Source organism: Blennius ocellaris, assembly GCF_963422515.1.
Source record: "Blennius ocellaris genome assembly, chromosome: 14".
Classification (NCBI taxonomy): domain Eukaryota; kingdom Metazoa; phylum Chordata; class Actinopteri; order Blenniiformes; family Blenniidae; genus Blennius; species Blennius ocellaris.
In genome coordinates this window covers 23,500,573-23,525,669 of record NC_137663.1, presented here as the reverse complement: position 1 = coordinate 23,525,669, position 25,097 = coordinate 23,500,573, and the positions used below count along the sequence as shown (strand labels likewise).

Sequence of the window (25,097 nt, the reverse complement as noted above, 5' to 3'; positions counted from 1 at the left end):
GTTTATTTTGCTATAAAAGTGACATTTTATACAGAAAAGAAATGAACAAGACAGGACATGACAGCCGGGATGCAGCGGCCTCTGCAGCTTTCACGTCTTCACTGCCGTGTCTCTGGATTTGTAGATGACTCCTCGGCTCTTCAGCTCTCTCACCACACCTTCAGGGGGGGGGCGATCAAACACACAACAGGTCAGTAAACACAACAAAAAGAGACACTAAACATTCACTGCTATGCTGTATTTAGGCACCTGGAGGGAGTCTGCCAGTCACAGATACTGCGTATACGCCGGGTTTGAAGTTTGCTGTGTGACGAAGCAGAGAAACAATCAAGGATGTGAATGATCACAGTGATGTGTACTTTAATTGAAGAGTTTAACATGATACCGTTTGAAAAAATGGTGCTGCAGTCCCTCAAATAAAGTGAGTTTAACACCCTTGATGTAAAGTATAAATCACACTATATTTAGAAACAGGCAGTAGTTGGGGCACCTGAACATTCAGAGGAAAGGCAAATTTATTTCTATAGCGTAAAGGTGTTAAAATGGACAAAATGTATTGTTTAGTGAAAAGTCTGAGCAACCTCTTCTGGTGTGGATGTTTCCACAAATACATCTGAGATGCATTTTGAGGCAGTTTGCGCCACTTTGGAGGAAACAAATTAAAAAAACCTCTCCCATGTTTGACTCTGGATTTTAAAACTGGGAGATGTTCGTCAGCTGACCTGAGAAAACCAGACTGTCCTTCAGGTGGAACCAAATCAGACAAAACAAGAGAAAGAAAGTCAAGTATGTGGAGCAGCACTGATCCTCACCTATCCTCTGCCACTTGGCTACCCAACTGTCTTCAGGACTCATCATGGCGATCACACTGTGGACACACACACAGAACATCAACATCAAGCAGAAAGAAATGAATGAATAAAGAATACAAGTTGGGTTTTACAAGCATTTGATGCAACACAAACTACTGATTAAAACTTGTTAGAAAAGATTGTCAAAGGAGGGGGGGTTTAATTATATTAATAGACAAGAAAACACTTGCTATCCTGTAATTATTTTCCAAATGGAGTCTTTGTGAAAATCGGATCAAAGGGTAAATTCTCAATTTAAATATGGATTGATGTGTCATATTTGTAGTTTAAAATCACCAGAAGCCTCTCTCCATACTTCCCACTCTACGAGATGTCGAAATGATGCTTCTTCAGTCTGAACCATACATTTCTCATTTTTATGAATGTTCGTCCAATTTAACTGTGATCAAAACAAAACTCACCCATCGAATGAAGAGCTGGTGCATTCATACACCATTTCCCTGTTGCCCTTCATCTGGAGGTACGACTCACAGTTGTCACAGCCGTCATATTCAAACTGATCGATGGTCTGAAGAAAACACAAAGAACGTGAGTGAACTGAAAAGAGAAGGTTTAATGACATGAATAGGAAATTATACAAATTCAAGATTAGTATCAAAACACTAGACTGAACCTGCACATATCAGCTCCTCAATTTAAGATTGACGAACTGGATTATGAATGTAAACATTTAGAGCTATGTTTTGACCCATTTGACTGAATTAAAGTCGCCTGGAAGTATTTATTTCCAGTGTTTCGTTAAGCTCAGATGCTACTCTTTAGCACGGAGGCTAACTCCGCAGTTTTTCCTCAGTATGTAATCTTTACCTTCACCAGAGAACAAAGCAGACATGCTCGCAAGTGTCGCAAGTCTTTGGGGACCGTCTCCAATGCCATTGTTAGTTTGGCTTCTCCACAAGAACGATTTCAATTGAAGAAGAATCGGAGCAGCTGGCGCTAATGCTAATGTTTTCACTCTGCTGCATGGATGGACCCCGTGAAGGACCCGCACTGAGCAGCCTCTGTTTTACGCCTGAGTAAAATGCAAGACGGAACTCAATTTGTTTTTATGTCATCCACGCTGTACGTGTGTTGTCCTAAATGTATAGAACGGGAATTTATTTTACATGTACAGCTTAAAATCAATGCATTCTTTGTGGAGCAACGCTACAAAGAAATATAATCTATTCTAATGTATTCTATTGTATTCTATTCTATTCCGGCCAAAAGTACAACTTCGTCATTTGATTTATTTATTATTAGCGGCTTGAAGTTATAGCAATTAGTACTTGTTAAAAATCGTTTTTTTTATAATATTAAAAGCTGTCGGAATTTTCTAGAATTAGCTATTTACCATGGAAAAGTGTATTTCTGCCTGTTCTTTATGGGTTCATAATTTCCTCTGTGTTTGCTCTGTTTGTTAAGGCCTGTGTACTGAAACATTTTGTTTATTTGTTTACTTATTGTTTGATCCCCATTAGTTGCCCATGGAGTGACAACTATTCTTCCTTGGTTCCAGAAAGTTATACATCCATTACACGATTATAAAACTCATTAGATCCATAAACATAGCCGATGCACATACAAATTATATCCATACAACCAGAGCTAAAACAACATAGAAAAACAACCCAACATCACAACTCTAATGGAACACCATTGCTCTCTGGCGAGTAGCCAAGTGGATTGCTGACTGTGAGGAAAATTCAAATGCAAGTTGGTGCCATCTGATTATTCCTTTTAGTTCCAAATGTGTGTGGATTGTAAGTGAAAACAGGTTGCAGTGACGTCACAAATTCATCCTTTGTCCAACAGTTAAATGGTGCAATCCCAGCAGGTTTTAAGGTCGACTCACACCAATGTGTAGTTCAATGTCTGTGCCAAAGTGAGCTTTATTATATGTACATGACACACTGTGGAATCGAAGTTTGTTTTTCTTTGTATTTTGCATTCGCGGATTTTCAAAAATGGTCTAATCTAAAGGCATTAAACAGTTGTGTAAAGTAAAATGTAAAAGAGAAAAGCAAGAAAAATAATTTGAAAAAAAGGAAAAGAAAGAAGGAAAAAAAGAAAGCCGGGAGTCTCTCCCTCAGGTGAGCTTGGAATCACAAGTTGGAAACGTAAACAAAACAAAAAACTACATCTGTCGCTGAAATGTACTTGAAAAGAATTAACAGTTTTTGATGAATGTGAATCCAAGAATCTAAGGCCATCTGATCATGAATTAAAAACCAGTTTTTCTCCTCCCCTGAAGTTTGGCTCATGGGCATCACGGTGGCCTTCGAACCAGCATGTTGTCGCTCCAGGTTGGTTACCAGGCTGCTCACATGAAGCTGCTGGAGCTGATCCCGGGTGTAACCCGGGATAGGACACACACACACACACACACTTTCTCTGGACTTGGAACAAGTTGTTACTGTGTAAATCCTGCATCACTAAACGATAAAGTCGATGTGGCGGCCGGTGGCTCGATCGGGGCTCAGATCTGGAGCAGGATGTCCTTTTAATCCCAACGCGAGCGGGTTTGACATCCATCCCCTCCTGTCCGCGAGCCAAAAATGCCGTCAGGGACGGACGTTGGCCCTCGTTTGCTTCCCAGTGCAGGTTGGACACCTTGCATATAGGCTGCGCGAGGCGCTCCAAGACTCCGAATTAGGGGGTGTGAAGGGGGTGGGTGGTCACACTGACTGTAAAAATGCTGCTTTCAGCTGAAAGGGATTAAAAACGGGGGGGGGGGGGGGGGGGGGTAATCCAATCCACCCTCAGAGTGGTGGTGGTTGCCCCGGCTGCTTGACATGACTCTTCGCAGTTATGAAGCGTCATCTCGGCTTTCCGCCACATGACCTCTTGCGAGAGCAGCGGGTATTACCTGTCAGAGTTTATAACCCCCCGCAGCGCCGCCGCCAGCCTGGAGATATCACAGCTCATTGTTCCTCCGAGCTTCGTGAAGGGGAGACGGCCAATGTATGCTGGAGAAAATATGCTGTTATTCAAATATATCACATGACAGGAGTGATTTTCAGGACGACTGCCGGCCTGCACTTCTCTGAGCAGGTGACCGAGGAGCCTCTCGATGACGTAATGCTCTGTGTTGAAGACGACCTGAAGGATTCTAAATGTATAGAAGTTTTGTCTAAAGTTTTTTTTTTTTTTTTCCATTTTATTACTATGGTCCCTCTCTTCGGTCAGCAAAGGTTTAAGGCAGTCAAACAAAGGACCAAGAGTTTGAATAGGAGTCAGCAGTCAGGAGTAAGACAGCTGGATTGTAGGAAAGACATGATTTAAACTTCACAAAGCACAATCAAACACAACAAAGAAGGACAGCTGCTCGTATTTCTCCTTTTTCAGCTGCTTGAGATGTGATGGGAGTCCAGTTCACGCCTGAATGTGATGAGAAGCCTCACTGTAACAGCGGACACCTCAAAAGCTTATTTAAATGTTTTTGTAATAGCATTTTTTTTTCTTTGTAAGGTTCAGATGTTCCAAATAGTTTAACTGACCTGTTGTATTTTTACAGCTGTGTTTATCTTCACAACTATCTCCTCTGTGTACAGTGATGTCTTTGATTAATCACATTTGATTCTAAATGTTTAACATGCATTTAGTTCCTGCTTGAGAAACTGCACCAGATCTCAACACTCTTCTGAGAAAACAGCATGTGAAAATATTATATATATATTTTTTTGTTAGCAGCTCCATCTTTCCAGCGATGTTTTTAAAGTCTGAAACCAGCATGTTTCGATGTAAATGGTGTCAAGTGTTATTAAATTTGAAGTCTACAAAAGCAGCGCAGTTTGTTGATGGCCTCTGTGGACACTAGATGGCGCCACACACTTGCCGCTCACTGGCTGCTCCGCCCTCGGTCTCCCATGCTGCCTTCAAGTGCTCTTTAGAAAATCCGGATTAACGATACTTTAACGTGGTTTGAAATTTGTTTTCAGATATTGAGGCAGTTTTTGCGTATATGTATACGAATTTGCGGAGAAAAAAAGTATTAATAAGGTAGAATGAACGTGACTTCCTGCATGGTTAAAATACTAACGAGATTTTTTTTTTTAAATCATCAACTGTAGCTCTAAAATAATAACGTGTGGCTTGATCTCTTCCAGGTGTTGCGGTGCTTGATGTGGAGCAGCTTCATTTCTCCGACAGTCCGTGAATGCAACGCGGCGAGCAGGTAGAGCCTGTCAATGAGGACCCGGGGGAAGACGCTCACTCAGTCCCAGAGGTAAAGCCTGGTGGACACCGTGTCTCTCCGCCCGCTGTCAGTGGACACCACGAGGGAGGCTGGAGCCCGCTTCCACGCTCAGCTTCCTGCGCCGCTTCTTCTCCGTTGATACTCCTTCTTGCGGGGAGTTCTCAGGAGAGTCGGGAGGCTCGAGGACTCCGGGAAAGCCCTCTGGTTTTTGTAGTTCTTCTTTTCGGGTTTAAATGAGTTGACGGGCTGTTCCTCAAGTTCCACACCGGGGGATTCGAGCTGCCGGCTCCGGTTGATGATTTCGTTGCTTCTCCCAGGCAGCTTCTCAGGAGGATTATTATTACACATTTTTTTTTTTTTTGCGGGCTGTTTCCCTGCCGCCAGCATGCCGCGTCGCTCCGCCGCGGCAACCTGTAGCTCAGCCTTTGAAGTTGACGCCGCGGCTCGCGTGCCTCCCCGCCGGATCCGCGCAGCAATAGTGGCGCAACCATCTGACGCACGGTCAACCTGCGCGCAAAGTGGGATCGTAAACTTCAGCAACTTGTTGAGAGCTGTGATCTAAAAATTCACCCTTCCTCTCTCCTCCTCCTCTTCCTCCTCCTCCTCCCCCCGCTGACCGTCCACCGACGCGGATACACTGTTTCCAGGACCTGTCGTTCCCAGAGAGGATACACGCTACAAATGAGGACATTTGTTTGTGTGTGTGTGAGTGTGTGAGAGAGAGTGTGTGTGTGTGTGTGCGCGTGTGACGTCTGCTGGAAACAAAACGCACACTTGAGGATCTGACACGCCACTGTGCAGTGGAGCGTGCAGGGCTCCGCCACCGTCTCTCATGACACTGGATAAAAAGTTCATCAGAGGCTCGTTTCCTTTCGCCCCCCACCCCCCTCCTCCCGCTGTGCGCGCCGTGCGTAAAGACTGCGCACTTTCTCCGCACAGTATCCCGAGGTGGATCTCTTGACTCTGGCGCCGGATGGAAGTTTCAGGACGTCCACGCGTGATCCGTTGATGCAGCTTTGAAAGTTTGGATTGTATCCGTCCAGCAGTAATAACCCTACCGGGGGGCAGAAAGGAGAAGTCGGGACCCGTGCATGTGTGTACCTGTATAGACCCACATTATACCCCCCCTCCTCCTCCTCCTCCCTCCCTCCCTGGGGTTTTTTTTTTTTTTTTTTCCTTTCTTCTTCTTCTTCCTTAGTTGATCCGCGGTGCTTGCCTGCTTTGATCGTCCACCATGTGCGGCCGGGCACCGCCGCTGCAGCCGAGGCCATGACTGTCCCCCCGCGGCGCCTGGCCGGGCTCTGGCCGTGGCTGCTCATGGTGGCCCTGCAGGTGGTGCTGGGCCAGCCGGGCCTGGAGTCCGAGCGGCCGGCCCTCCGGGCGGTCATCAGGGTGACACTGCTGAAGCACGAGCCCACCGGGAAGCCCATCGTGTTGGAAGGGCTGTTCGTGGGAGGAAGCGCCGGCCACGCGGACGGCAAACTCATGCAGGTGAGGTGGTGGTAAACGACGGGGTTTCCATGAATGCAACACTCGCCTGCACACCTGATGTCTGTTGCAGCTGCCGTGCTGCTTTGGAGGGTCGCCCCCCCCCCCCCCCCCCCCACCCCCCCCCCCCCCCCTATTTGCATATTTACTCCTGGGTCAGACACGCTAAATTAAAATCCCTCCATCCAGCCACCTTCTTCACTGCTTCATGCAGTTCAGGGTTGCAATTGCACAGGATCACATCCCAGTGATAAATGGCTGAAGACAGTCTGTCCGCCACCCTGGGATTGAGCATCAATTACGTGATTTTGAAAGGTGGGAGAATATCTTGAGTGCCTGCGCAAACTGGGTCCAGGTTCAGATCCATCACCTTTCTCACTGTGCAGCCCCCCTGAATTCACTCCATGCACACACATCAGGTTTCCGTGCACCAGGTTTTGATTTTAGAAATGAGTTTTTGAGAGAACACTATCCTGTCTTTCAACCCCTGTGCAGAATGACTGCTGATCCGAACCATGCTGACACCTGCACATGTGGTCAGCTGCCTTCACAAATACCTGAGTGGCCACTGCTTTCAGTGATCCGCTCAACGATCCCACACTCAAATTCCCCTCGCAACAGTGATGGCAAACAGGTGTAATTAGTTTGTTTTCAGTCTATTTTTACTCGCCGCTGGAAAACAGCGGTTTGTTTGAGGTTGCCAACTTTTTTTCGAGGTGGATCTTTTTCTAAGGCGACAGCTTTGTTTTTGCTTGCAACTATTTTTGGCAACGTGATTCTCTCCCAAAACACTTTATCAAGGTGTGCCGAAGACTGTTCTGTCGAGGCCCCGTGTAAACCTATAATTCAGGCCTGGAGTCTTTATTGTTTAGATTACGAAAGGCATGCCATCACACTGCAAATGCCAAAACATGTGTTCCTTATTAAGGCTTCCCGGCCCATAAAGCGCGCCTGTGTCGATTTCTACCGTCTCCCTTGAAACGAGATGACAGATCTGAGGTACCGTAGGATCTCGTCTCTCGTCACTCACCAGGTGTGGGAGGTTTTGTGAATGGCGAGCCAGATGCTGTAGTAATTGATAAGGATTTACATGCCTCCCTGGTGGAGAAAGCCCGGCATTAGGCTGAAAAGCTGCTGCTGCGGCCGGTTTCCCTCTACGGTTGAAGCTGATCTGACTTCAACGTGTCTGTAAGATGTTGACGACATGTTACGGATGGATATCACAGCCGCCGAGATCAAAGGCCCTGGCAGCTTTCTGGGATTTCCGCCTTTTTTGTATTGTTTTACCAGTGAACTTAAAACCTTGGAACAGTTTGCAGAGGAGCTTATTGAGGATGTACACTTGATATGCTCTTATGTTTATGTAACAAGTGAAGGGAAATGTAATTTTGGAGTCAATACTTTTCCACATGCATTCAGAATGATATTTCCCCCTCATTTCTGTACGTTTGGTGGGCTTTGCTTTCCTGCCGTCAGACCATCGATTGTGGTCTGAAATGTATAGTTTGGACTCTTCCCAGGCTTCCCTCGCAGCGCACAGCCGTGGTGTTATGTGGCGAGATGCTCTTTTGTTGTAGCTCAGGCCTGTTGGAACAGGCCCTCGTTGCTTCTGCAGGCGGCTTTACGGTCCCGCTTTATGTTCCATGTCTTCCGGTGGATGAGAGGGATGAAAGCTGGGAGGTTTCTCCCAACGGATTTTACAGTTTCTCCCTCAGATCTGATGAAGTGCACATGTTTATCGAGAATTTTCCATCTCAGGCTTTTCGCGTCACGACAACAGCTGCTGTTCTTCTGTTAACATGTTCTTCACAGCCTCTTGTGAATTCTGTTTAGGCGTTACGGGATCAACCCAAACTCTGCTTGTTAAACGTTTCAAAGTGAAAATGCATCGTTTGTTTACACGGCAATGTTTTGAAATTGACATCCATTTACACAGAAACCCTCAAAGCTATGTTTCCATGTAGGATCAGTAGTGGCTGCTGTTTGTTTTTGTATTGAAATCACCCGACATTAGGCTGCAACTTGTAGAAATGGCTGATATATGGACGTTCGTATGGACACGCGTTGAAGTTGGATTGCTATTCTGGTTGATTCTCAACTATACAGCTACCAGGAGTCACGACACTCTGGAGGGAAACGCGGTTGTTATTGTCCATCTGCTCGCGGATGTGCAGAGGAACTGTTTACCACGACTGTGGTGGGCAATAGCAGGGTCTCCGCCATCTACATGGAGACGGGGCCAAAGTGTTTTCAGTGGCTCAGTCACACAAAACACAAGGAAAATTTGATGTTTTTACTTGGACACTGTGTAAAACGGATCCTGGGATTGATCCTCATGAGAGGAGAAGTTCTTAGGAAGCCCTGAACAGGAGAGGAGTGCTGTTGAGGTTTCCTCAGGTCCGAGGCAGAGGATGGAGTTTATCCTCTTACTGGGCCCAGCACCCAATTAATTGAACCCCGCCCCCCCTTTCACTTGAAGCCAACTTGACTTTATTTCCTTTCTTTGCTACTTTTGTCATTTTTTTTTTTTTTTTTGCGCTTTGCTGTTCGGAATGTTAACTGACCTTTTGAGAGGTCCCTTCGAATACGTCGGCTGTAATTAAGGCCGGGCCAACAGTCGACTGAACACCAGTTAACTGTGCACCACTTCACATTCTTTCAACTCCCTTCTCAGTGTCCCACAAGGTACCAAAGGCGTCCTCTTTTTTTTTTTTTTTTTTTTTTTTTTTTTTCCCTTTTCCTCTCTCTTCTTAATCTCTTCACAAAAAAAAAAATCAACAAAGGAAACAATTGAAGCTCCGACTCCAGTATCACCATGTGTGCTCCCACCCCCGACTGGCTCTCAGTGCAGGCCGTTTGGGATCGAGGGCTGGGAGGGCGGAGGAGGCGCTGAGGGAGGACATCAAAGTGCGTCCAGTTCCGAACGTGAGCCGGGATGATTAAAAGCCGAGACTGTTTACACTGCACTTCCCATATGGGCCTTCTCCTCCCCCTCCCTCTGGATTTCCTGTCCGTACTTCCCATCTCCCTGGCTGAGATAACGGCCTGTCCAGGGCTCCTCCAAGGCTTCTCGCCGCTTCGCCACGCCGGACACGGGCTGCAGCACCGCACAGTTTTGCTTTATGTAGATAAATACCAATTATAAGCAAATTGCATGCAGAAAAAAAAAAAAAAATCAAAGTTGAAGGAGGGAAATTGTTACAAATCAGAAATGTCTCTCAATCTAAAAATTGAACAATTCTGAGGATCCAGAAAAGCTATGAAGAACAAGCCTGAGCAAAAAAGATGTTAAAAAGGACAAAACTGCATTGATGATGGATGTCGTTCTGTCATTCAAACTATTGCATGTGCTTGGAAACACTTCATGACCATTGCCTGTGAGCATATTTCATTAGTTCATGAGCTATTGAACGAAATAATCGTCAGAACGTGCAGAGATTTTTTTTTTCCCCCATGTTTCTTGGGATCCAGTGAATCAAAGTGGAATCGCGCACGCCGCCATCCTACATACTTGTGTCTGTGAGGAGCTTCGGGCGACGGATCGCCACATTTGGCCAGCAGATTCTCGCGTCTTTCTCGCAGCACGTCGACGGCGTCCGGGAGCCAGCGCTGAACCCCGCCGCCAGCCTCGCTTCGCCATCCGCGGTGCTCACGCCTGGCACGCGAAGCTGCCACCAGTATGGGCGCCATATGAGACCTCGACATAGGTGGCGGTGCTTGTGGTCACGTGACCGAACCGACCGCCCTGGGGCGACACTTGGCAGTTACATAAAAGTATGAATGAAATCGCCATAAGCTCACAATTTCCCCCTCCGCTGTGCTGCGGCGCCCGCTGAAAGGAGTGCTGACTCTTCTGTGATTAACTGTCATTTGTGCAGAAACGGAGGCCATCCAGGGACAAACACCAACTTTCAAACATGAGAAACATGTTAATGTGGGGATTTTTTTTTTTTTTTTACGTGCTTTTTTTATTTGGCCAGCGAACATGGCTCTGGAAACGTGTTTACCCTCAATTCAATATAATGATTAGTCCAGCCTGCCTGCCATCGTCCTCCTCCAGTGAGACCCCCCACCCACGTGTATCCAGGCTGTCGGACGAACTAATGGTTTCTCCTGAGCAGGGATCTGACCGAAGCCTTCAGGCCTGCAGCACAGGAAGCAAGGGGCTGTATAGCGCTGTCCCATCCGCCTTCTTCCACCAGAGATGACTGCCGAGATGTTTTTTTAGGGCAAGTGGGGAAGTCGGGGAGAGGCAGGTTGGGGAAACATGGCAAATCTCTCAATCCCGCCGTCCTCCTCCTTTTTTAGCCATTAGACCAAGTCTGGAATTCGTGAACGTTACACAACACATTCTTGTCCCCCTTTCACGGCTCTCCTCGTACAAATAACCCCGGACGCCGTCTGTTTCTTCGCCGTACGCTCCTCTGCCATCTCCGCCTCACTCGCTACGTTCACAAAGGAAGTACATACTTAATTCCGCTTTTTTTTTTTTCTTGCGGCGCACGCTTGGATGGAGCGCATGGACGCACGCTCCCACGCCGAGCGTGGCGCGCTACGGTAAAGGCATTATGACGAGACGTACCGGCAGCGCCAAGCAGGAATGGAGAGAACATCCGAGGAGAAACAAAACAGCCACACCAAATATCGCATTAAAGCCAGGCCTCTTTAACCACCGTTTATGTGCACTTCCACGTTCACACACTCCAGTGGTCTCAGGCAGAGCGGTGGAAAATCTTGAAACGCACACACACGCTTGGATGTTAATGATACGGGCTTTGTGCGGCTCTTCGTTTAGACTTTTATTGCGCGTCCCTCTGAGAAACCGCGGCAGCGAAATGTACGCTGCCCCTTTTTTAAAGCGGTGCCATGATGCAGCCACGCCGCCATTACAATGGAGCACCGCCGTCTAATAACGGTGCTCAAAAATGCACAAGTTTCCACCTTGTGAAGTCACCGCGCCCGACACAGGGCCAGGTGTGGGCGGTGTGCTTTCACGGGGGGTGGGGGGTCAGAGGAATTCAATTATGCGAAATGTCCGCGGGTTAAGCGGTGGAGGATACCGCTGCATTTTTGCATTCTCGGCGAGATGTGTATCTCGCGCGACCTTTCTGAATTCGTCCTGACAGCTCAGGTCAAGTGAAGCACCTGTCTCTTTCCAGTTGAAACCGATCCACCGGGAGTACAGAGGAAAGCCTGCTGATCCATAGCGGCTGTGGAGGCCAAGCTATCCCTTCCCCGGGGATCAAGGCCACATTTATAGAGATTTACAGAGAACCCGCTTGCAACAGATGACAATTGTACCATGTGGTCCCGGGACAATTCTCCTGCTGCTGCCGCCGAGAAACTGGGCTTTATCTGTCCCGTGTCCTCCCCCAGGTGAAAGGTTGGGACAGAAGTAGTGAGTAGGTTCTAACTTTTACAATCCTCACCTCGTGAAGAAAAGTTTCGCTTGTTTCCACACCACGTCTACATTTGGCCCACGGACCTTATGTTTCTTAGGTTGCTGTTTTTTATTTTAAAGCTAGGGAATTAAAGATTGATCCAATCAATACTTTATTAGGTTTTTTTGGCAAGGAAATTGTTTTTTAAAAATGTGCGAAAAGGAAAATTGTCAATTGAAGTTTACCATTCCCATTCATTGTTTTTCTTACAAAAGTGAACAAAACGTACATTTACAGTGTGTCATGACGTTGTCATGTTAGCACAGGCTTCAGTCTTTTTCATACTTTCAAAGAATAAACTGCGCTGCTAATTAAAAGCGCCGCATTTTTCCCAACCGGCGTGTGTTAGTGATGCAACAGTAAGTGCCCGATTACGCCCTTTGTTTGAGGATCAACACACCCAGGGGTGTGCAGATCAGTGCTAGCACATTTATGCTATGTAAACGTTGCGGCGGCTGCACTGGAAAGTAATTTCTCAATCTGTCGCAGCCGGATCAAGTAGACCAGTTCTTCGTGGTCTTTGTCTACCAAAGTTAGCGTGGACACGCACACGACGCAGGGCCGGATGTGTTCAGTCGGTGAACGGCGCCATCGTATGGTCAAACTGTCAACCTCCACGTGCTAAATGACTAAAATGTTATTATTTATTATTCCTTGACTGTTGAGGTGCATAGTTTGGAACGTGCTGCAACCAGACGTCTCTGTGGACTGGATGAGCGTAAATAAACGCATAATGCAGATTCAGACGGGTGTTTGGAATCGGTGGCTTTCCGCTGTGCGTTTTGTGTCGTCACTCGGCAGCGACGCCTCCTCTCCCGAAGTCGGTCGCCCATAACTCCCCCCCCCCCCCCCCCCCCCCCCGTCTCCTGCAGACTTCCCCGCTCCCGCTAACATCAAAGTCGGCGAAGCCTCTCTGCGCTTTTTCATTCCGCTTGCCGAGCCTCGCTCCCCTCTTTCTCCCAGCAGCGCCGCTCCGAAATTCCTCCTCCTCACCTCGTCTCCTCTAACCGGCTCCTCTCTTGTTTCTTGACAGCTCTTTAAAACGGTTGTAATTCATTGCATGTGCTTCAGTTTCAAGGACAAAAATGGGTACATGCACTCAAAAGGCAGGAAGCTCTTAGTTTGCTGAGAGCTTGGAGGAAAAGAGTCATCACCATACCGCAGATAAATGCTGTCTGACATACTCCCTCCCTCTCTCCGGCTCCCCGTGGCTCCTGTAGTCACTCCTGAAGACTTTTTTTTTTTTTTTTTTTTTTTTTTTTTAAACAGCTTTGTGCTCGCCGCTTCGAATACAGCAAGTAAACATGTCCCAGGAAAAGTAATTTCATTTTAAGTTGTTTGGGTTCGTCTATGACAAGCTGGAAACTATGTGTACACCATGTTCAGGCATCTGAGCGCCGGCGCCGCAGAGCGATACTGTGGAGGAGCAGGATGTGGAGAGCTGCAGCAAATTTACTGCTTTTCTGCTCGAGCGCGCCGATCAACCATCCGCAGGAGGAAGGGCTTTCACCTGTGTGTGTGTGTGTGTGTGTGTGTGTGTGTGTGTGTGTGTGTGTGTGTGTGTGTGTGTGTGTGTGTGTGTGTGTGTGTGTGTGTGTGTGTGTGTGTGTGTGTGTGTGTGTGTGTGTGTGTGTGTGTGTGTGTGTGTGTGTGTGTGTAAAAGGCGGAGCTCCCGTACTGAGATCATTTACCAAACTCTATTAAACGGGATCAAAGTGACTTAGATCTTTCAATGCTGCTCGACTACAAAAGCCATATTGTAACCCCAGATCCAGGGAGATAACGCGGCCGACAAAAAACGCTTTATGTCTCCCAAAGTCACATGGTCACTTCCAAACAACAAACATGTCCTGTTTTTGACCTGCTTCTCCTTTTTTTTTTTTTTGCTCTTTCCCTTTTTTGCCTTCTTTCCCAGAAAGGCTCCAGTGTTGGTTTTGATAATGGTTGTCATACTCCCCTGTTCACGCAGGGCATAATTGAATTAGCGGCGCTGAATACAAACGTCAGATTTCACTACGACAAAGACGGGCCCGGCGCGGCGTCGCGGCGAAACAATGAGGCGGCACCAAAGGGGTTGGAGGCATGTTGAAACCGGCCGCTTTCAACTTTGCCCTCTCAGAACTGTAATACACATTGTCACTTTCATGAAGGCCACAGACCACCCATCATGCCTGTGTTAGTGTTAGTCCGTACATAAGTGGAGTCAGGTGGCTGTGTGTACTCCCCTCGGCATCAAATATGCGAGGGCCAGCGGAGACGCCGCTTCCATCTCCTGTGCAGCTTTTATTTCTGGAGTACGTTTCTTCCTTGAAGGCCGACTGACTCGAGAGATCACGGTTTTGGAGTCACGGGCCACGTCGTGATCTTTTTTCCACTCCAGTCGACCTTCATCGCCACGTTACACCGACACACTGCTACTGCACACGAGCACCACAGCCGTAGTAAATAGTTGTTCTGCACATGTGTCAATAGACGGACAATAAGAACAATGTTTGCCTCCGGAGTGTCGTGACGTCCAAGTCGGTATTCTCCTGAGACTTTTGTAGTTTTATAGTTGAGTCAGCAGGAATAACAAACAAGTTGGTTTAGTTGCTCGCCATTGTTGATGTTTATAGCATATTGTTCTCTGTGCAAATGCGTGTGTGGTTTCATTACAAACAACAGCAGCCACTAGTGGCCCGACATGGAAACGGCATCATTTTGAGCAGTTGTACCGGTTTTTGTGGAAATGGACGTCGTTTTCTAAACGTTGCCATGTGAACATATTAAAGTTATGCAAGGGCTTCTTTAAATTAGGCGACATTCCGCTCACAATTAATTGAGCTATAAAAACCTCAAACAACAGTTTCAACATTTCTGGGTTTTCTTCTAAAATTAAACAGGAACATCATACTGAGAAAAGGCATCTTGATAACCCCTGGATATTTTTAGTTTTTTTTTTTTTATAAAACATAAAAAAAATTGCCTAATTTTAGGTGAAAAAAATTGGATTCTGTGTGGAAATACTGATGATACTGATTACAGGATATTTTAAGTTGGTTCCCTCCCCCATGTGTTTGTAGCGCTGCCAAACAGTCGTCATCAGTCCCACAGCACCGACCTTAGAAGAAGTTGCTTCATGAAAACCATCAGCACGAGCAGATTGGAGCATATCCCGTAGGTTAAAACTCCAAACAGTGAGACACAATTACATGAACACACAGTATTTCCCATCAAGCCATTGTGATTTTACTCTTTTGTTGGTTATTCTCTTGTTACCCGTTGTTCAGAAAAATGCTTACGAGTCAGTTCTCCATTCTTGGATCATCAGAAGGCGGCCGGTTTCCTTTTGCCGCCGCGGCCCGTCTATAATTTGCAGTCGATACAGTTGAGCGTCACATTTGTGTGGGACTTTGTCAGAGCCTCCAAGTGTTGTTCTCTCGAGGGCTGATAGCAGTATGCTACACTGTAAATGGAAAAATACTTTGGGCCTGATGGAAAGCCGCATTTTTGCTCTTTGCAGCTGCTTGCCTCTGCAACTGGCGTTTGATTGGGAGGCGACTGATGGCGCTCTGCGAACTGGTTGCTCGTCGTACACCCAGTCACATGCCTGCCAGTGTGTGATGGATGGCTGTTCCCTCAGTCAGACTCAAAGAAAATTGTCCTTTGAACCAGACAAAAGGGAGAATGTCTGCTATACTATGCCCATAGGCAGAATTTCCCTCTTTTTGCCCCCTGGGAGATTTTTTTTTCTTTAATTGAAAATGTACACTCGGTCTTGCAGGCAAGGCGTCCCATGTGACTCGTGGGGAGAATTTGAACTGTGTCACATGGTCCTGGGTGCCACTGTACAAGCACCTATTTTATGTGCATGCTCAACATTACAGCTACGGGAGGACTTAATGTGTCGGGGTCTGGTTGGCGGTGAAGCGGTTTCACACCGTGGCTGACTTGCCACACTTGCACACACCGGGATGTGCTGATATGATATGAGCGCCCTTAATTATTGATGGTGTTCAAGATGAGTGTGAGACCTTCATTGATCTCAGTTGGATTTAGTTTGTGGACACATTTTGGAGCAGTCTCCTGGTAAAGCAGGTCATTTAGGTATTTAGACGCTGGACTAAAACGTGTGAAATATATTGTGACAAGATTCAGACGTTTCATGAAAATGTGTCAAAACGCCAACAAAGAACAAGACAATAAAGCTTCCATCAGTTATATTGTGTTCAATCTCTCAATCAAACCACACAGAGCTGGTTTGAAGTGGAATGAGCAGCACTCACACTTTTGCAAATGAGGCTACAAATGTTTTTATTCTAATCAAAACTCCAAGGTTGAAATTCTCCTGGTCTTGTGCACCCTGCCTCACTCATTCACTTCCGTGATCAGAATGAGATTCGCCGCTCGCGTTCATTCGTTTGGTACCTATGTGCTCATGCCAGAGGGAATAAACTGATTGTTGGCGTCTCTTGCACTTCGTTGGGGGGAAAAAAAAAACACCTTTTAGGCAGTGGTGGCTTGGCTTCCAAACAAATCTGGATGCATTTCCCTTGTATTCTTCCTTTACTTTGGTTGAGGCAGCATGGCCTGTCTATACAACATCAGCTATGGCTGTTGGGGATGGGGCCGGTCCGATCCACGATATAATTTCCCCAGGGATCAATGAAGTTATCATGAGATGATGTCATGCAGACCCCCACATCGTCCAAATTAAACAAAAATTATTTTTTCTGCTTCCTTTTCTGACCTTATACTAACCTCAAGTTGCCTTTTGAGAGAGTACATTCATACATTTCACACTTTACTGCAGAGAGTAGTTTATTACAGCTTCATCTAATATCAATAATAATAATATTAAAGCAAACAGAGCTCTGATTGGAAAGTAGTACCGGTAATGGCAGATATCCCAATTCAGGTGTCGGGATCGGAAGTGAAAAAACGTGGATCGGTGCCTCCCTAATGAATGTACACGCATCAGAAAGGGGAACATTTTCTTGTTGAGTAATGAAATATAGTTAACAAAAGAGGGATTCTTCTTGCTGACCTGTTTTCTCTTGCCCGTGAACTGATCTCAACTGCTAATGACCAGCTGACTTACTGCTTCAATCACACGTCTTTGGCCAAAACCTCCCCAACAAATTCTAATGATTTCGAAGGCCCTACATCACCTGTGACACTATGTTTGAGCTCTTGTTTACTTCACACTAGAAACGCTCCCGAGTTCCAGTATTTTTCAGTCCGGCCCAGGTGGAAGGGCCGACCTTGTCGGGTGCTCGGAAAACAACTGAACCCAGTCGGGACTGAGCCCGGTGTCCGATCCCTCGAAGAGGACGGCGTTTCTAGGAGACTCGTTCCAATTGGCCGTGACCTCCTGACTGGCTGGTCCTAATTAGAGGCAATCCCTTACAGTGCCTCCCTCTCTTGTCCAAAGTAAATACCTTGGCACCCATCAGGAATGCTGACAGGCTGCTGTTTAGGGGGCTCTGGGAGAGGCCTGGGCAGTCGATGACGCCCTGCATGTTTAACCCTCTGCAGTGCGGCCAGTAACCACGACACAAATGATCTCATAGTTGGATTTGTTCAAAAATATGCGTTACTATCTTGTTTTGTTTTTTTGTTTTTTTTTCTTGCCAGCACACTGTTGTTGGTTTTTCCACTCTGATTATTCTCTCCAAATGGCCTTGACCACAGACGGGCTGTTCAGAGAGACGACAGAACAAACCCTACATCTCGCTTACATAACATTTGTATTTACATTTACTCAAACGAGTCAACTTCCTCTAGTCCTGGAGTTAAAACAAAAAAAAAAAAAACACACACACACACAAAAAAAAAAAAGTTTGAATGTCAGCTGCCCTTGGTGCACCGTGGTTGACTGGAATCAGGTGGGCGGATCAAAAGTCGGTCTGTATTTGAGCGAACAGGGCCATGATGTCTCACTGGGGCCGTTCACCCGATAACCTCCTCTCTGGAAGCGGCTCAAAGCGACAGAAAAAGCAGCACTCGGCTGCTAACGAGGCATGTTTTTTTCACCGTGCAGTTACACGGGCCTCTCTTCTGCTCCGAGCTGGTCCGTTGGTGACTTCAGCTGCCGGGCCTCGTTCCGCCACAGCCTGCTATTAAAACCCCCAGATTGCTGTGCGCGAGCGAAGCCGGACCGTGGTGTCGCTCTTTGAATCCCGGGCCCTAGGTTGAGGTTTAAGCGCAGTGTTGCCGCCACAGTGGCCCTGAAAGTTGTGCTCTCGAAAGACCAAAGCCAGAGCCGTGTGTGTGTGTGGTTTCTGGTGTTTGGTCTGCCTCGCTCTGAGATTAGAGCTGCAGGTTGGCAGCGGGATCGGGGTAATGACATGCCTACCGCTCTTCGAGTCCTTGGACCGTCTGAGGGCCCCCTACGAAAGCTGCTCGAGAGCGAGACGCGCGCGCGCACCTACGATTGTGACCGTGAAAATATTGCCAAACAGGCAGGCTGACATTGCGGCCCGCAGAAACAACATAACATTTATGATCTCTGCCAAATGAGATGTGACACGGTCAGCCACTAATGGTCTCGGACGCGTCGGTGACGCATGATGTTCCACTCGTGTCACTGAGTCACACCATTATTTTCCAGCGTTAAGTCTTTGTGCACATATGTGATCATGGGAAAATAAAGCGGCGGGGCCTTTGTAGAAGTGTTTTGCAGCCAAAGTCGTGTTTCTACAAATTACATCAAGATGAGTTGTCTTTCCTAAAAATTAGAGGATGAACTTATGTATTCAGATCGTACGATATTATCCTTGGACCGATAGTTGAAAACTATAGGCAGTGAAAAACTTTACTTATTCTACTTTGTTGATGCTTTTTTTTTGTTTTTTTTATGTATAGTCTGCAATTGGTGTGCAAAACTTGTGGTTTTTCATTAAAGCAGGTTTTTAATTTGTCTCCATTACTCATTTATAAAATGTTTACTCTCTTTCTTTGTTTTTCTCCTTGAAGTCATAGGACATAAACATACACCTGACCCCCAGGGGATTGGCCTGCAAGAGACTGCAGTCTGGCTGATATTGGAGTCATTTTCCATAGTAATTGTTCAGTTTTGCAAGAATATAGACATTTTCATCATGTACACTCAAAAAACCTCAAGCAGTCGGCAAAATAGGGAGATGCATCTAATAGCTCTCAAAGATTTCCACATATTTTGCTGCAGAGATGTCTTATCATCGTTAATTATAGCTTAGTGTCTTGCCTGTTCACTCTTGCAATATCACTTTGCACCAAAAGATGGTGTAGTGAGTCACTGTAGTGTCTCCTCGCTCCTCAGTCGAACAAGAGAAGAGGACGTAGGCGCAAATTGGAAAAAATATGTGGGGGGAAAAAAACCCAAACTCAGAGATCAACATTGCTGAAATGCTAAGTATTCTCCATTCATTCGGGGAAATGTCTGCCGGCAGATGCACGGCGGTGATGGATATAACACAAATGACAGCAATAACTTCCAGAGGAAAGCGAGGACTTGAAGTGGGCCTCATCTGGTACCGATTAAGTTAGAAATAGTCCGCTTTCTCCAAGCAGTCGCGGTGCTGTTTACATCTCTGTATTTTTATGAGGGAAGTTCTGTGCGAGTCAACGGCGTGTTTGTAAAGCTCCGGTCCAAACACAAGAGCCAAGAGGGAGGGTTGTGTTGGAGCACAGAGGGTGGGAGGGGGGGGGGGGGTTAGGGTAGCGGTGCATCCACTGCAGTTCCCTGACCTACCTCCATGCTGCTGACTTCCAGTGTTTGCCCACTCTGTTAACTATTACCAAAAGGCTGTGTGCCTTGGCTGCAGCCCAACGCTCTTACACATACTGCGGCCCATTATCAAAAAAAAAAGGGCTGCACTACAAGCCCTGGCGTCCTTCCAGCAGGGCCACAGTTTGCGCCGCAGCGCTATCTGAGCACTCCCTCCTGTTTTGTCTCCCCATCTCTCTCTCTCTCGCTCCTTTCCCCTGGCTGTCTCCCTCCTCCTCTTCCCCCCCCCCCCCCCCCCCCCCCCCCCCCCCCCCCGCGCCCCTTGCTGCAACATGCACACGTTGGTTGAGCTGTCCTTGGCAGGTATTTCACCCACTGGCACCTTGTGATCCCCTGGATGTTCTCTCACATTCGTTTTCTTTGGTGTGGTTACACAGTGCAAAATGAGAGCCCATCAGATGTTTTTTTTTTTTTTTTTTTTCATAGGCTCTAAATCCTCTGTAATTAAAAGTGCCTGTTGATGTGCAGCTGTGTAATAGTTCAGGACAGGAACAGGAGGCTTGGTGCTTTTGTTTGACACCCCTGATAGAGGTTTTCTCTAGTTTAATCTCGAATTATCAACGCTTTGCATCCTCCGTGTACCTGGTATGCACATATGTGGACATTATTTTGGGTTGTAGAGCAGTTGGCTGGACTACTGAATTTACAAGTTAAAAGAGGAATCTTCACTGAAGATGACTGATTTTAAGCAACTTCTACTGATGTTAGCCTTCCAGAACCTCATTTTGGGGTTGTCTAGACCTTAATACAAAATTAGTTTGGGTCCTAGGAGGCTGTACAAACTATATATTTTGATTTGAACCACAATAGCCTAGGGTATAACTGCTTTATACCATCAGCAGTTTTCGTCATTCAAACCTCCTCAAGTGTTGGACTGAAATTAACAACCTTTACTTTGTTGGATTGGTGACAAAAGTCGTTTTGTTCCCAGAGTGCGAGTTGAAAAAAACGGGCAAATTAAGGTAAATTGCAGTCTCATGAGTCAGTGATACGGATGTTACGAAACCTGTTTCTCAAACCTCTGAACTGCAGGGTTACTACGTCTGATGCAATTAGGCACAACTCATCCTGCGTGCTTTTTAGTCAGGAATGAGCAGCGCTCCGTGACTTCCGAGAATCAAGAGACTGGTTTGTGTGTTTAACAAGCGGCCTTCATTTACATGAACTAACCCTAACCAGAAGGGTCCCCTCATGAGCTCGTCTTTATTTCATTGGAGGAATCCGAAGACGAAAACTGCACGGAATGCCTGGGCCTGTTTATAGTGAGGCAACAGTGCGAACCACCGCTCCACCGTGCCACATAATCCTCCCGGATCCACATCAGAAAAACATGTCAAGATGTTACTTGCCGACGTCAACTTTAAATCGGCGTCGAGCATAAGACCCGTGGGCCCAAAACCCGGCTCAAAAGAATCTGAAAATTTAAAGGTGATTATGGTAATATTTTACTGTTTTATGGGGTTTGAGATAATTATTATATTGCCTTCACACTATTCATTAGTACGCTCACCACCAAGACCACAGCATGAACGTTTCTGTTCCATGTTTAACCAGCAAAGAAGGAAACGTATTATTATAGAAAGGCCCCCCCCCCAAAAAAAGTCTAATTTCTTTAGTTGATGCGGCACCAACAAGCTGCCGTGCCGCATGCACAGTCAGCTGGAAGTGTCGTGATACACGAAGGCAAGTGTCAAATAAACAGGTGCTATTCTACTTATAAGACAAGGCCTCGCTGCTTTATATACCCACACTGAGAGCGGACGTCGCTGCTCATAAATGTTTTAATGCTCGCCATCTCATATCACGGCGCCAAGGCTTCGTCCGCCATAGAAATGTTGACTCTCCTGAGTACCCGCTCTCCACTCCTACGACTTTGTTCAACTGCCCCCTCAAATAACACAAAATGTGTGACGGCAAGCTCCATTATACGGCTTTCTCCGGATATGCAAACACCAATGTCTGAATGTAGCGACTTTTATTAACCTCGTATCTCATCAATCCATAGTGGATGGCACCAGCAAATCAGATAAGCTATTGTTAAATCAAAAGTATGTTTAAAGGAGCACGTCCGACCACGATCGTAAATATATGAGTGCATCAATGTTAATGCTTGTGAAGGAAAGAAAAAGAAAAAACTTCTGGAAAATGAGAAAAAATGTGCTCTAAATTGCTTTTTGAATACAAACTAATACAACAAATATAAGAAAAGATACAAATTTTCAACTCGATCAACAAAGTGACGACTATATATAATGAAGCAAAACAACATTGACGAGCCCCACAAATATATATATATTTTTTTTTTCTTAAAGCTTTGAAAGAGTCTGAACAAAAGTCTCCTAATGTCTCATGTGGGACGAGTCCCGCTCTGGGCAGTGATCAGGAGTTGAACGCTTCGCTGTGCCCCCTGTTGGTTGACCCCGATTTGTGGCGGCCATATTGTCTGTCTAATTTTAGATGGCGTGGACTGTTTCTGTCTGAGGGTTGTCATTGTTGCGCTCCACGGGGACATTTTTATTTTTATTTGCTGTGTCGGCGAGGGGAGCCGACGTCAATGCCACCTATTGTCGCGCATTATGTGGCGTATTTGATCAGGTGGCGGCCTCGTCTCGTCGCGCTACAGCCAGGTGCTCCGTCTGCACACATGGCGCCGTCTGTGGCATGTCACACACCTCATACTATCCTCTGTGTGTGTGTATGTGTGTGTGTGAGAGACTTGGATTCTTTCTAATTGATGTGTAAACAGAAGCTGCTTTTGAAGTGTGTGTGTGCTTGTGTGTCTCACCGACTGTATCTGAAAGTGTGATGTCAGGTTCCCTCGGGCCAGGCAGCACGCCGCCCCTGCTGGTTCACTGGAGGTGGTTCATGTGGGGAGATAAACTGCACACACACACACACACACTCGCACAGACGCCTCTCCCGAGTTCTCCCCCCCCCCCCCCCCCCCCCCCCCCTCCTCCCCCGAGCAGGATGTCCTGGCCTTTTCCACCCCGAAGGAACAGCGAAGGCCGGCGGCGTCGCCTCATCCCAGCCTCATCTCTGCAGCTTTTAATTAACTGTCAGGTGTTTAGTCTCTGCCCCCGTCATCCCCGCCTTTTTCAAGCCGGGGCAGGGTTGATTAGACGCACAATGGCAGCACTGTGACGACTTTAATCCTCGACTCGATTGCGGTTCGGGATGCACAATAAGCTGCGTGTTGGATCGGCTGCGGCGCGACGCGCCGACGCTCGCCGAGTCTTTCTGCATTCCAAACTTCCTGTGTCGGAAGGAAGAACCGTCGTAAAAACTCGACATCCATCACCTAATTATTGTTCAACTTGATTCATAAACACATTTTCAGACTAAATTTACAATATGCATGGTCATGAAAATGTAAAAAAAAAAACTAAATCGATCATAAACTGATATTTGGGACAAATATATTTATTAAAAAAAAAAAAAAAAAGAGCTCTATTAAGGCCGAATTGGCTGATGCAGGAGAACAGGAAGTGAAGTTTTCCAAAAAAAATTAATCTCGGTCAGACGTTTAGCTTCAAAACAGTTGGTCTTCATCCCGAAACGACCCATTTCTGTGGAAAGGTGTTGTAGTTCTTTATTAATCTTCAAAAAAAACCATATAGCTGAATTAAAGACACATCAGAAGATTAAAAAGGCTCATAATAAAGTTCACAAGAACTAAAGCGAGTCCGCAGGGCAGTGCTGTAGGTCTCTCGGCCTTGACGCACTCTAGATGTTTACACAGCGGTATTTTCTTACGTTTGTATTTTGTTTACTCGTTTACACGACAATGGTGTTCAGAGCCGTTTGGTGTTTTTTTTTACCAGTTTACACAACTATGAAGTATTTTCCACTTTCTGGTAATGGGCTCCAGTTCCGTTTCCTCTGTTTGTAGATGACACACTAAATACTTCTTCTTCACATGTGTGTGTAGATGGACAATAACAATGTTTGCCTCCAGAGTGTCATGACTCCCAGTCCATATTCTCCTGGGACTTGGTAGTTTTGCAGTTGACAGTCACCTGGAATAACAATCCAACTTGGTCGTCTGTCCATAAAAATACCTGTGTACTGTTAATATTTATAGCGCATTGTTCTCTGGGTGCACGTGTGTGGGGTTTCATTACAAAGGCACGACATAAAAACAATATTCTTGTCACCGTTTCAGTCATCCCCGTGGGAATTTACATCATTTTCAAAATGTTGCATTGTAAAAGTGAAACTTTTCTGAAACGAAACTGCCAAAATAATTGTGTTTTCACTGATGCCTCAGTCTCAAATGGTCTGACTCGTGTGTGTGTGTGTGTGTGTGTGTGTGTGTGTGTGTGTGTGTGTGTGTGTGTGTGTGTGTGTGTGTGTGTGTGTGTGTGTGTGTGTGTGTGTGTGTGTGTGTGTGTGTGTGTGTGTGTGTGTGTGTGAACCCTATTTTAATGGCATCTGATGCACAGACATGCTCACGTATGTTTGCAGGGATGACAAATGTGCGGAGATATTTGGAGATATTTGTGTGAAAGTTGACAGACAAAAAACAACCTGTTTTCCCATTTTGCACGTATCACCTGTAACCCCATATGACTTCAGATGCATCGCTCCGGGGAGTTTGCTCTCCAGCGGTTTGTTTACCTCCACCGCAGCCGCGTGTTAGCCGTGAGAGGCTTTCGCTCAAAGGGCTGGCCTCGAGTTTGAGGAGGACCACGTTTGACAAGTGTTACAGTTGTTGCCCCCGAGGGGCAAACAGTGGCGGCAGCTTACAGCCGGCTCTTGCCAAAGACCTCACGCGTAATGATGCGCAGGCCACAATCGTGATAAATTACAACTCTCCGGCTGAAAACGTCTGCAGTTGCCACTGCATAATTACGCGTAAAATACAGTTACTCACCGCCCTCTGAACATAGAGTTATTGCTTTAAAGAGCCTAATTAGGCCCAACTTGAAAATTGGTAACCGGTGAGATCTCAAACACGCCACCCACGCACACACACACACACACACACACACACACACACACACTGACAGTACAGACATAACATGCCCCGTAGCGACCCGGCGCTTCCCGTCTCCATGGCGAGCGGGGAGGAGAGAGGGCAGCGCCCCTTCGGAGGGTTTCTCTCCTCCACGCCTACGACGCCTTTGTTTTCTCACATAATGATTTCCTTTTGGGTCACCTCTCCAGCCTTTCAGGGCAGTGAAAGTGGATCTGTCCGGGTGCCTCTCCATTACATAGCCCATCAGATAGGGAGCGTTAGATAAGTCCCCCCCGTATAATAAATGTCTCATATTTGATCTCCACAGGTGGGAGCGATCTCACAACACTGTAGCCGGGCCGCCTCTCCTGGGACGGCGTGCACAAGCACCTGCTCTTTCTAGAGGGGG

General features: G+C 46.5%; 2 protein-coding genes across 2 annotated transcripts in view; one reads left to right on the top strand and one right to left on the bottom strand.

Annotated features, from left to right (window-relative positions):
• Positions 1–1,842, bottom strand: supt4h1 (SPT4 homolog, DSIF elongation factor subunit). The gene is made up of 5 exons (XM_080509410.1): positions 1,680–1,842; positions 1,274–1,380; positions 813–868; positions 250–303; positions 1–158 (listed from the first exon to the last, which is right to left on the bottom strand). Exons 1-5 carry the CDS (start codon positions 1,746–1,748, stop codon positions 91–93), a joined length of 354 nt encoding a protein of 117 aa, XP_080365536.1. The 5' UTR covers positions 1,749–1,842; the 3' UTR covers positions 1–90.
• Positions 1,843–6,318: 4,476 nt separating this feature from the next.
• rnf43 (ring finger protein 43) overlaps positions 6,319–25,097 on the top strand; it is a gene marked incomplete at its 5' end in the record, with an annotated part of 90,840 nt that continues 72,061 nt past the window's right edge. The window contains one exon of the mRNA XM_080509173.1: positions 6,319–6,540. Within this exon, the coding sequence (XP_080365299.1) occupies positions 6,319–6,540 (222 nt within the window). The remainder of the gene's footprint in view (positions 6,541–25,097) is intronic.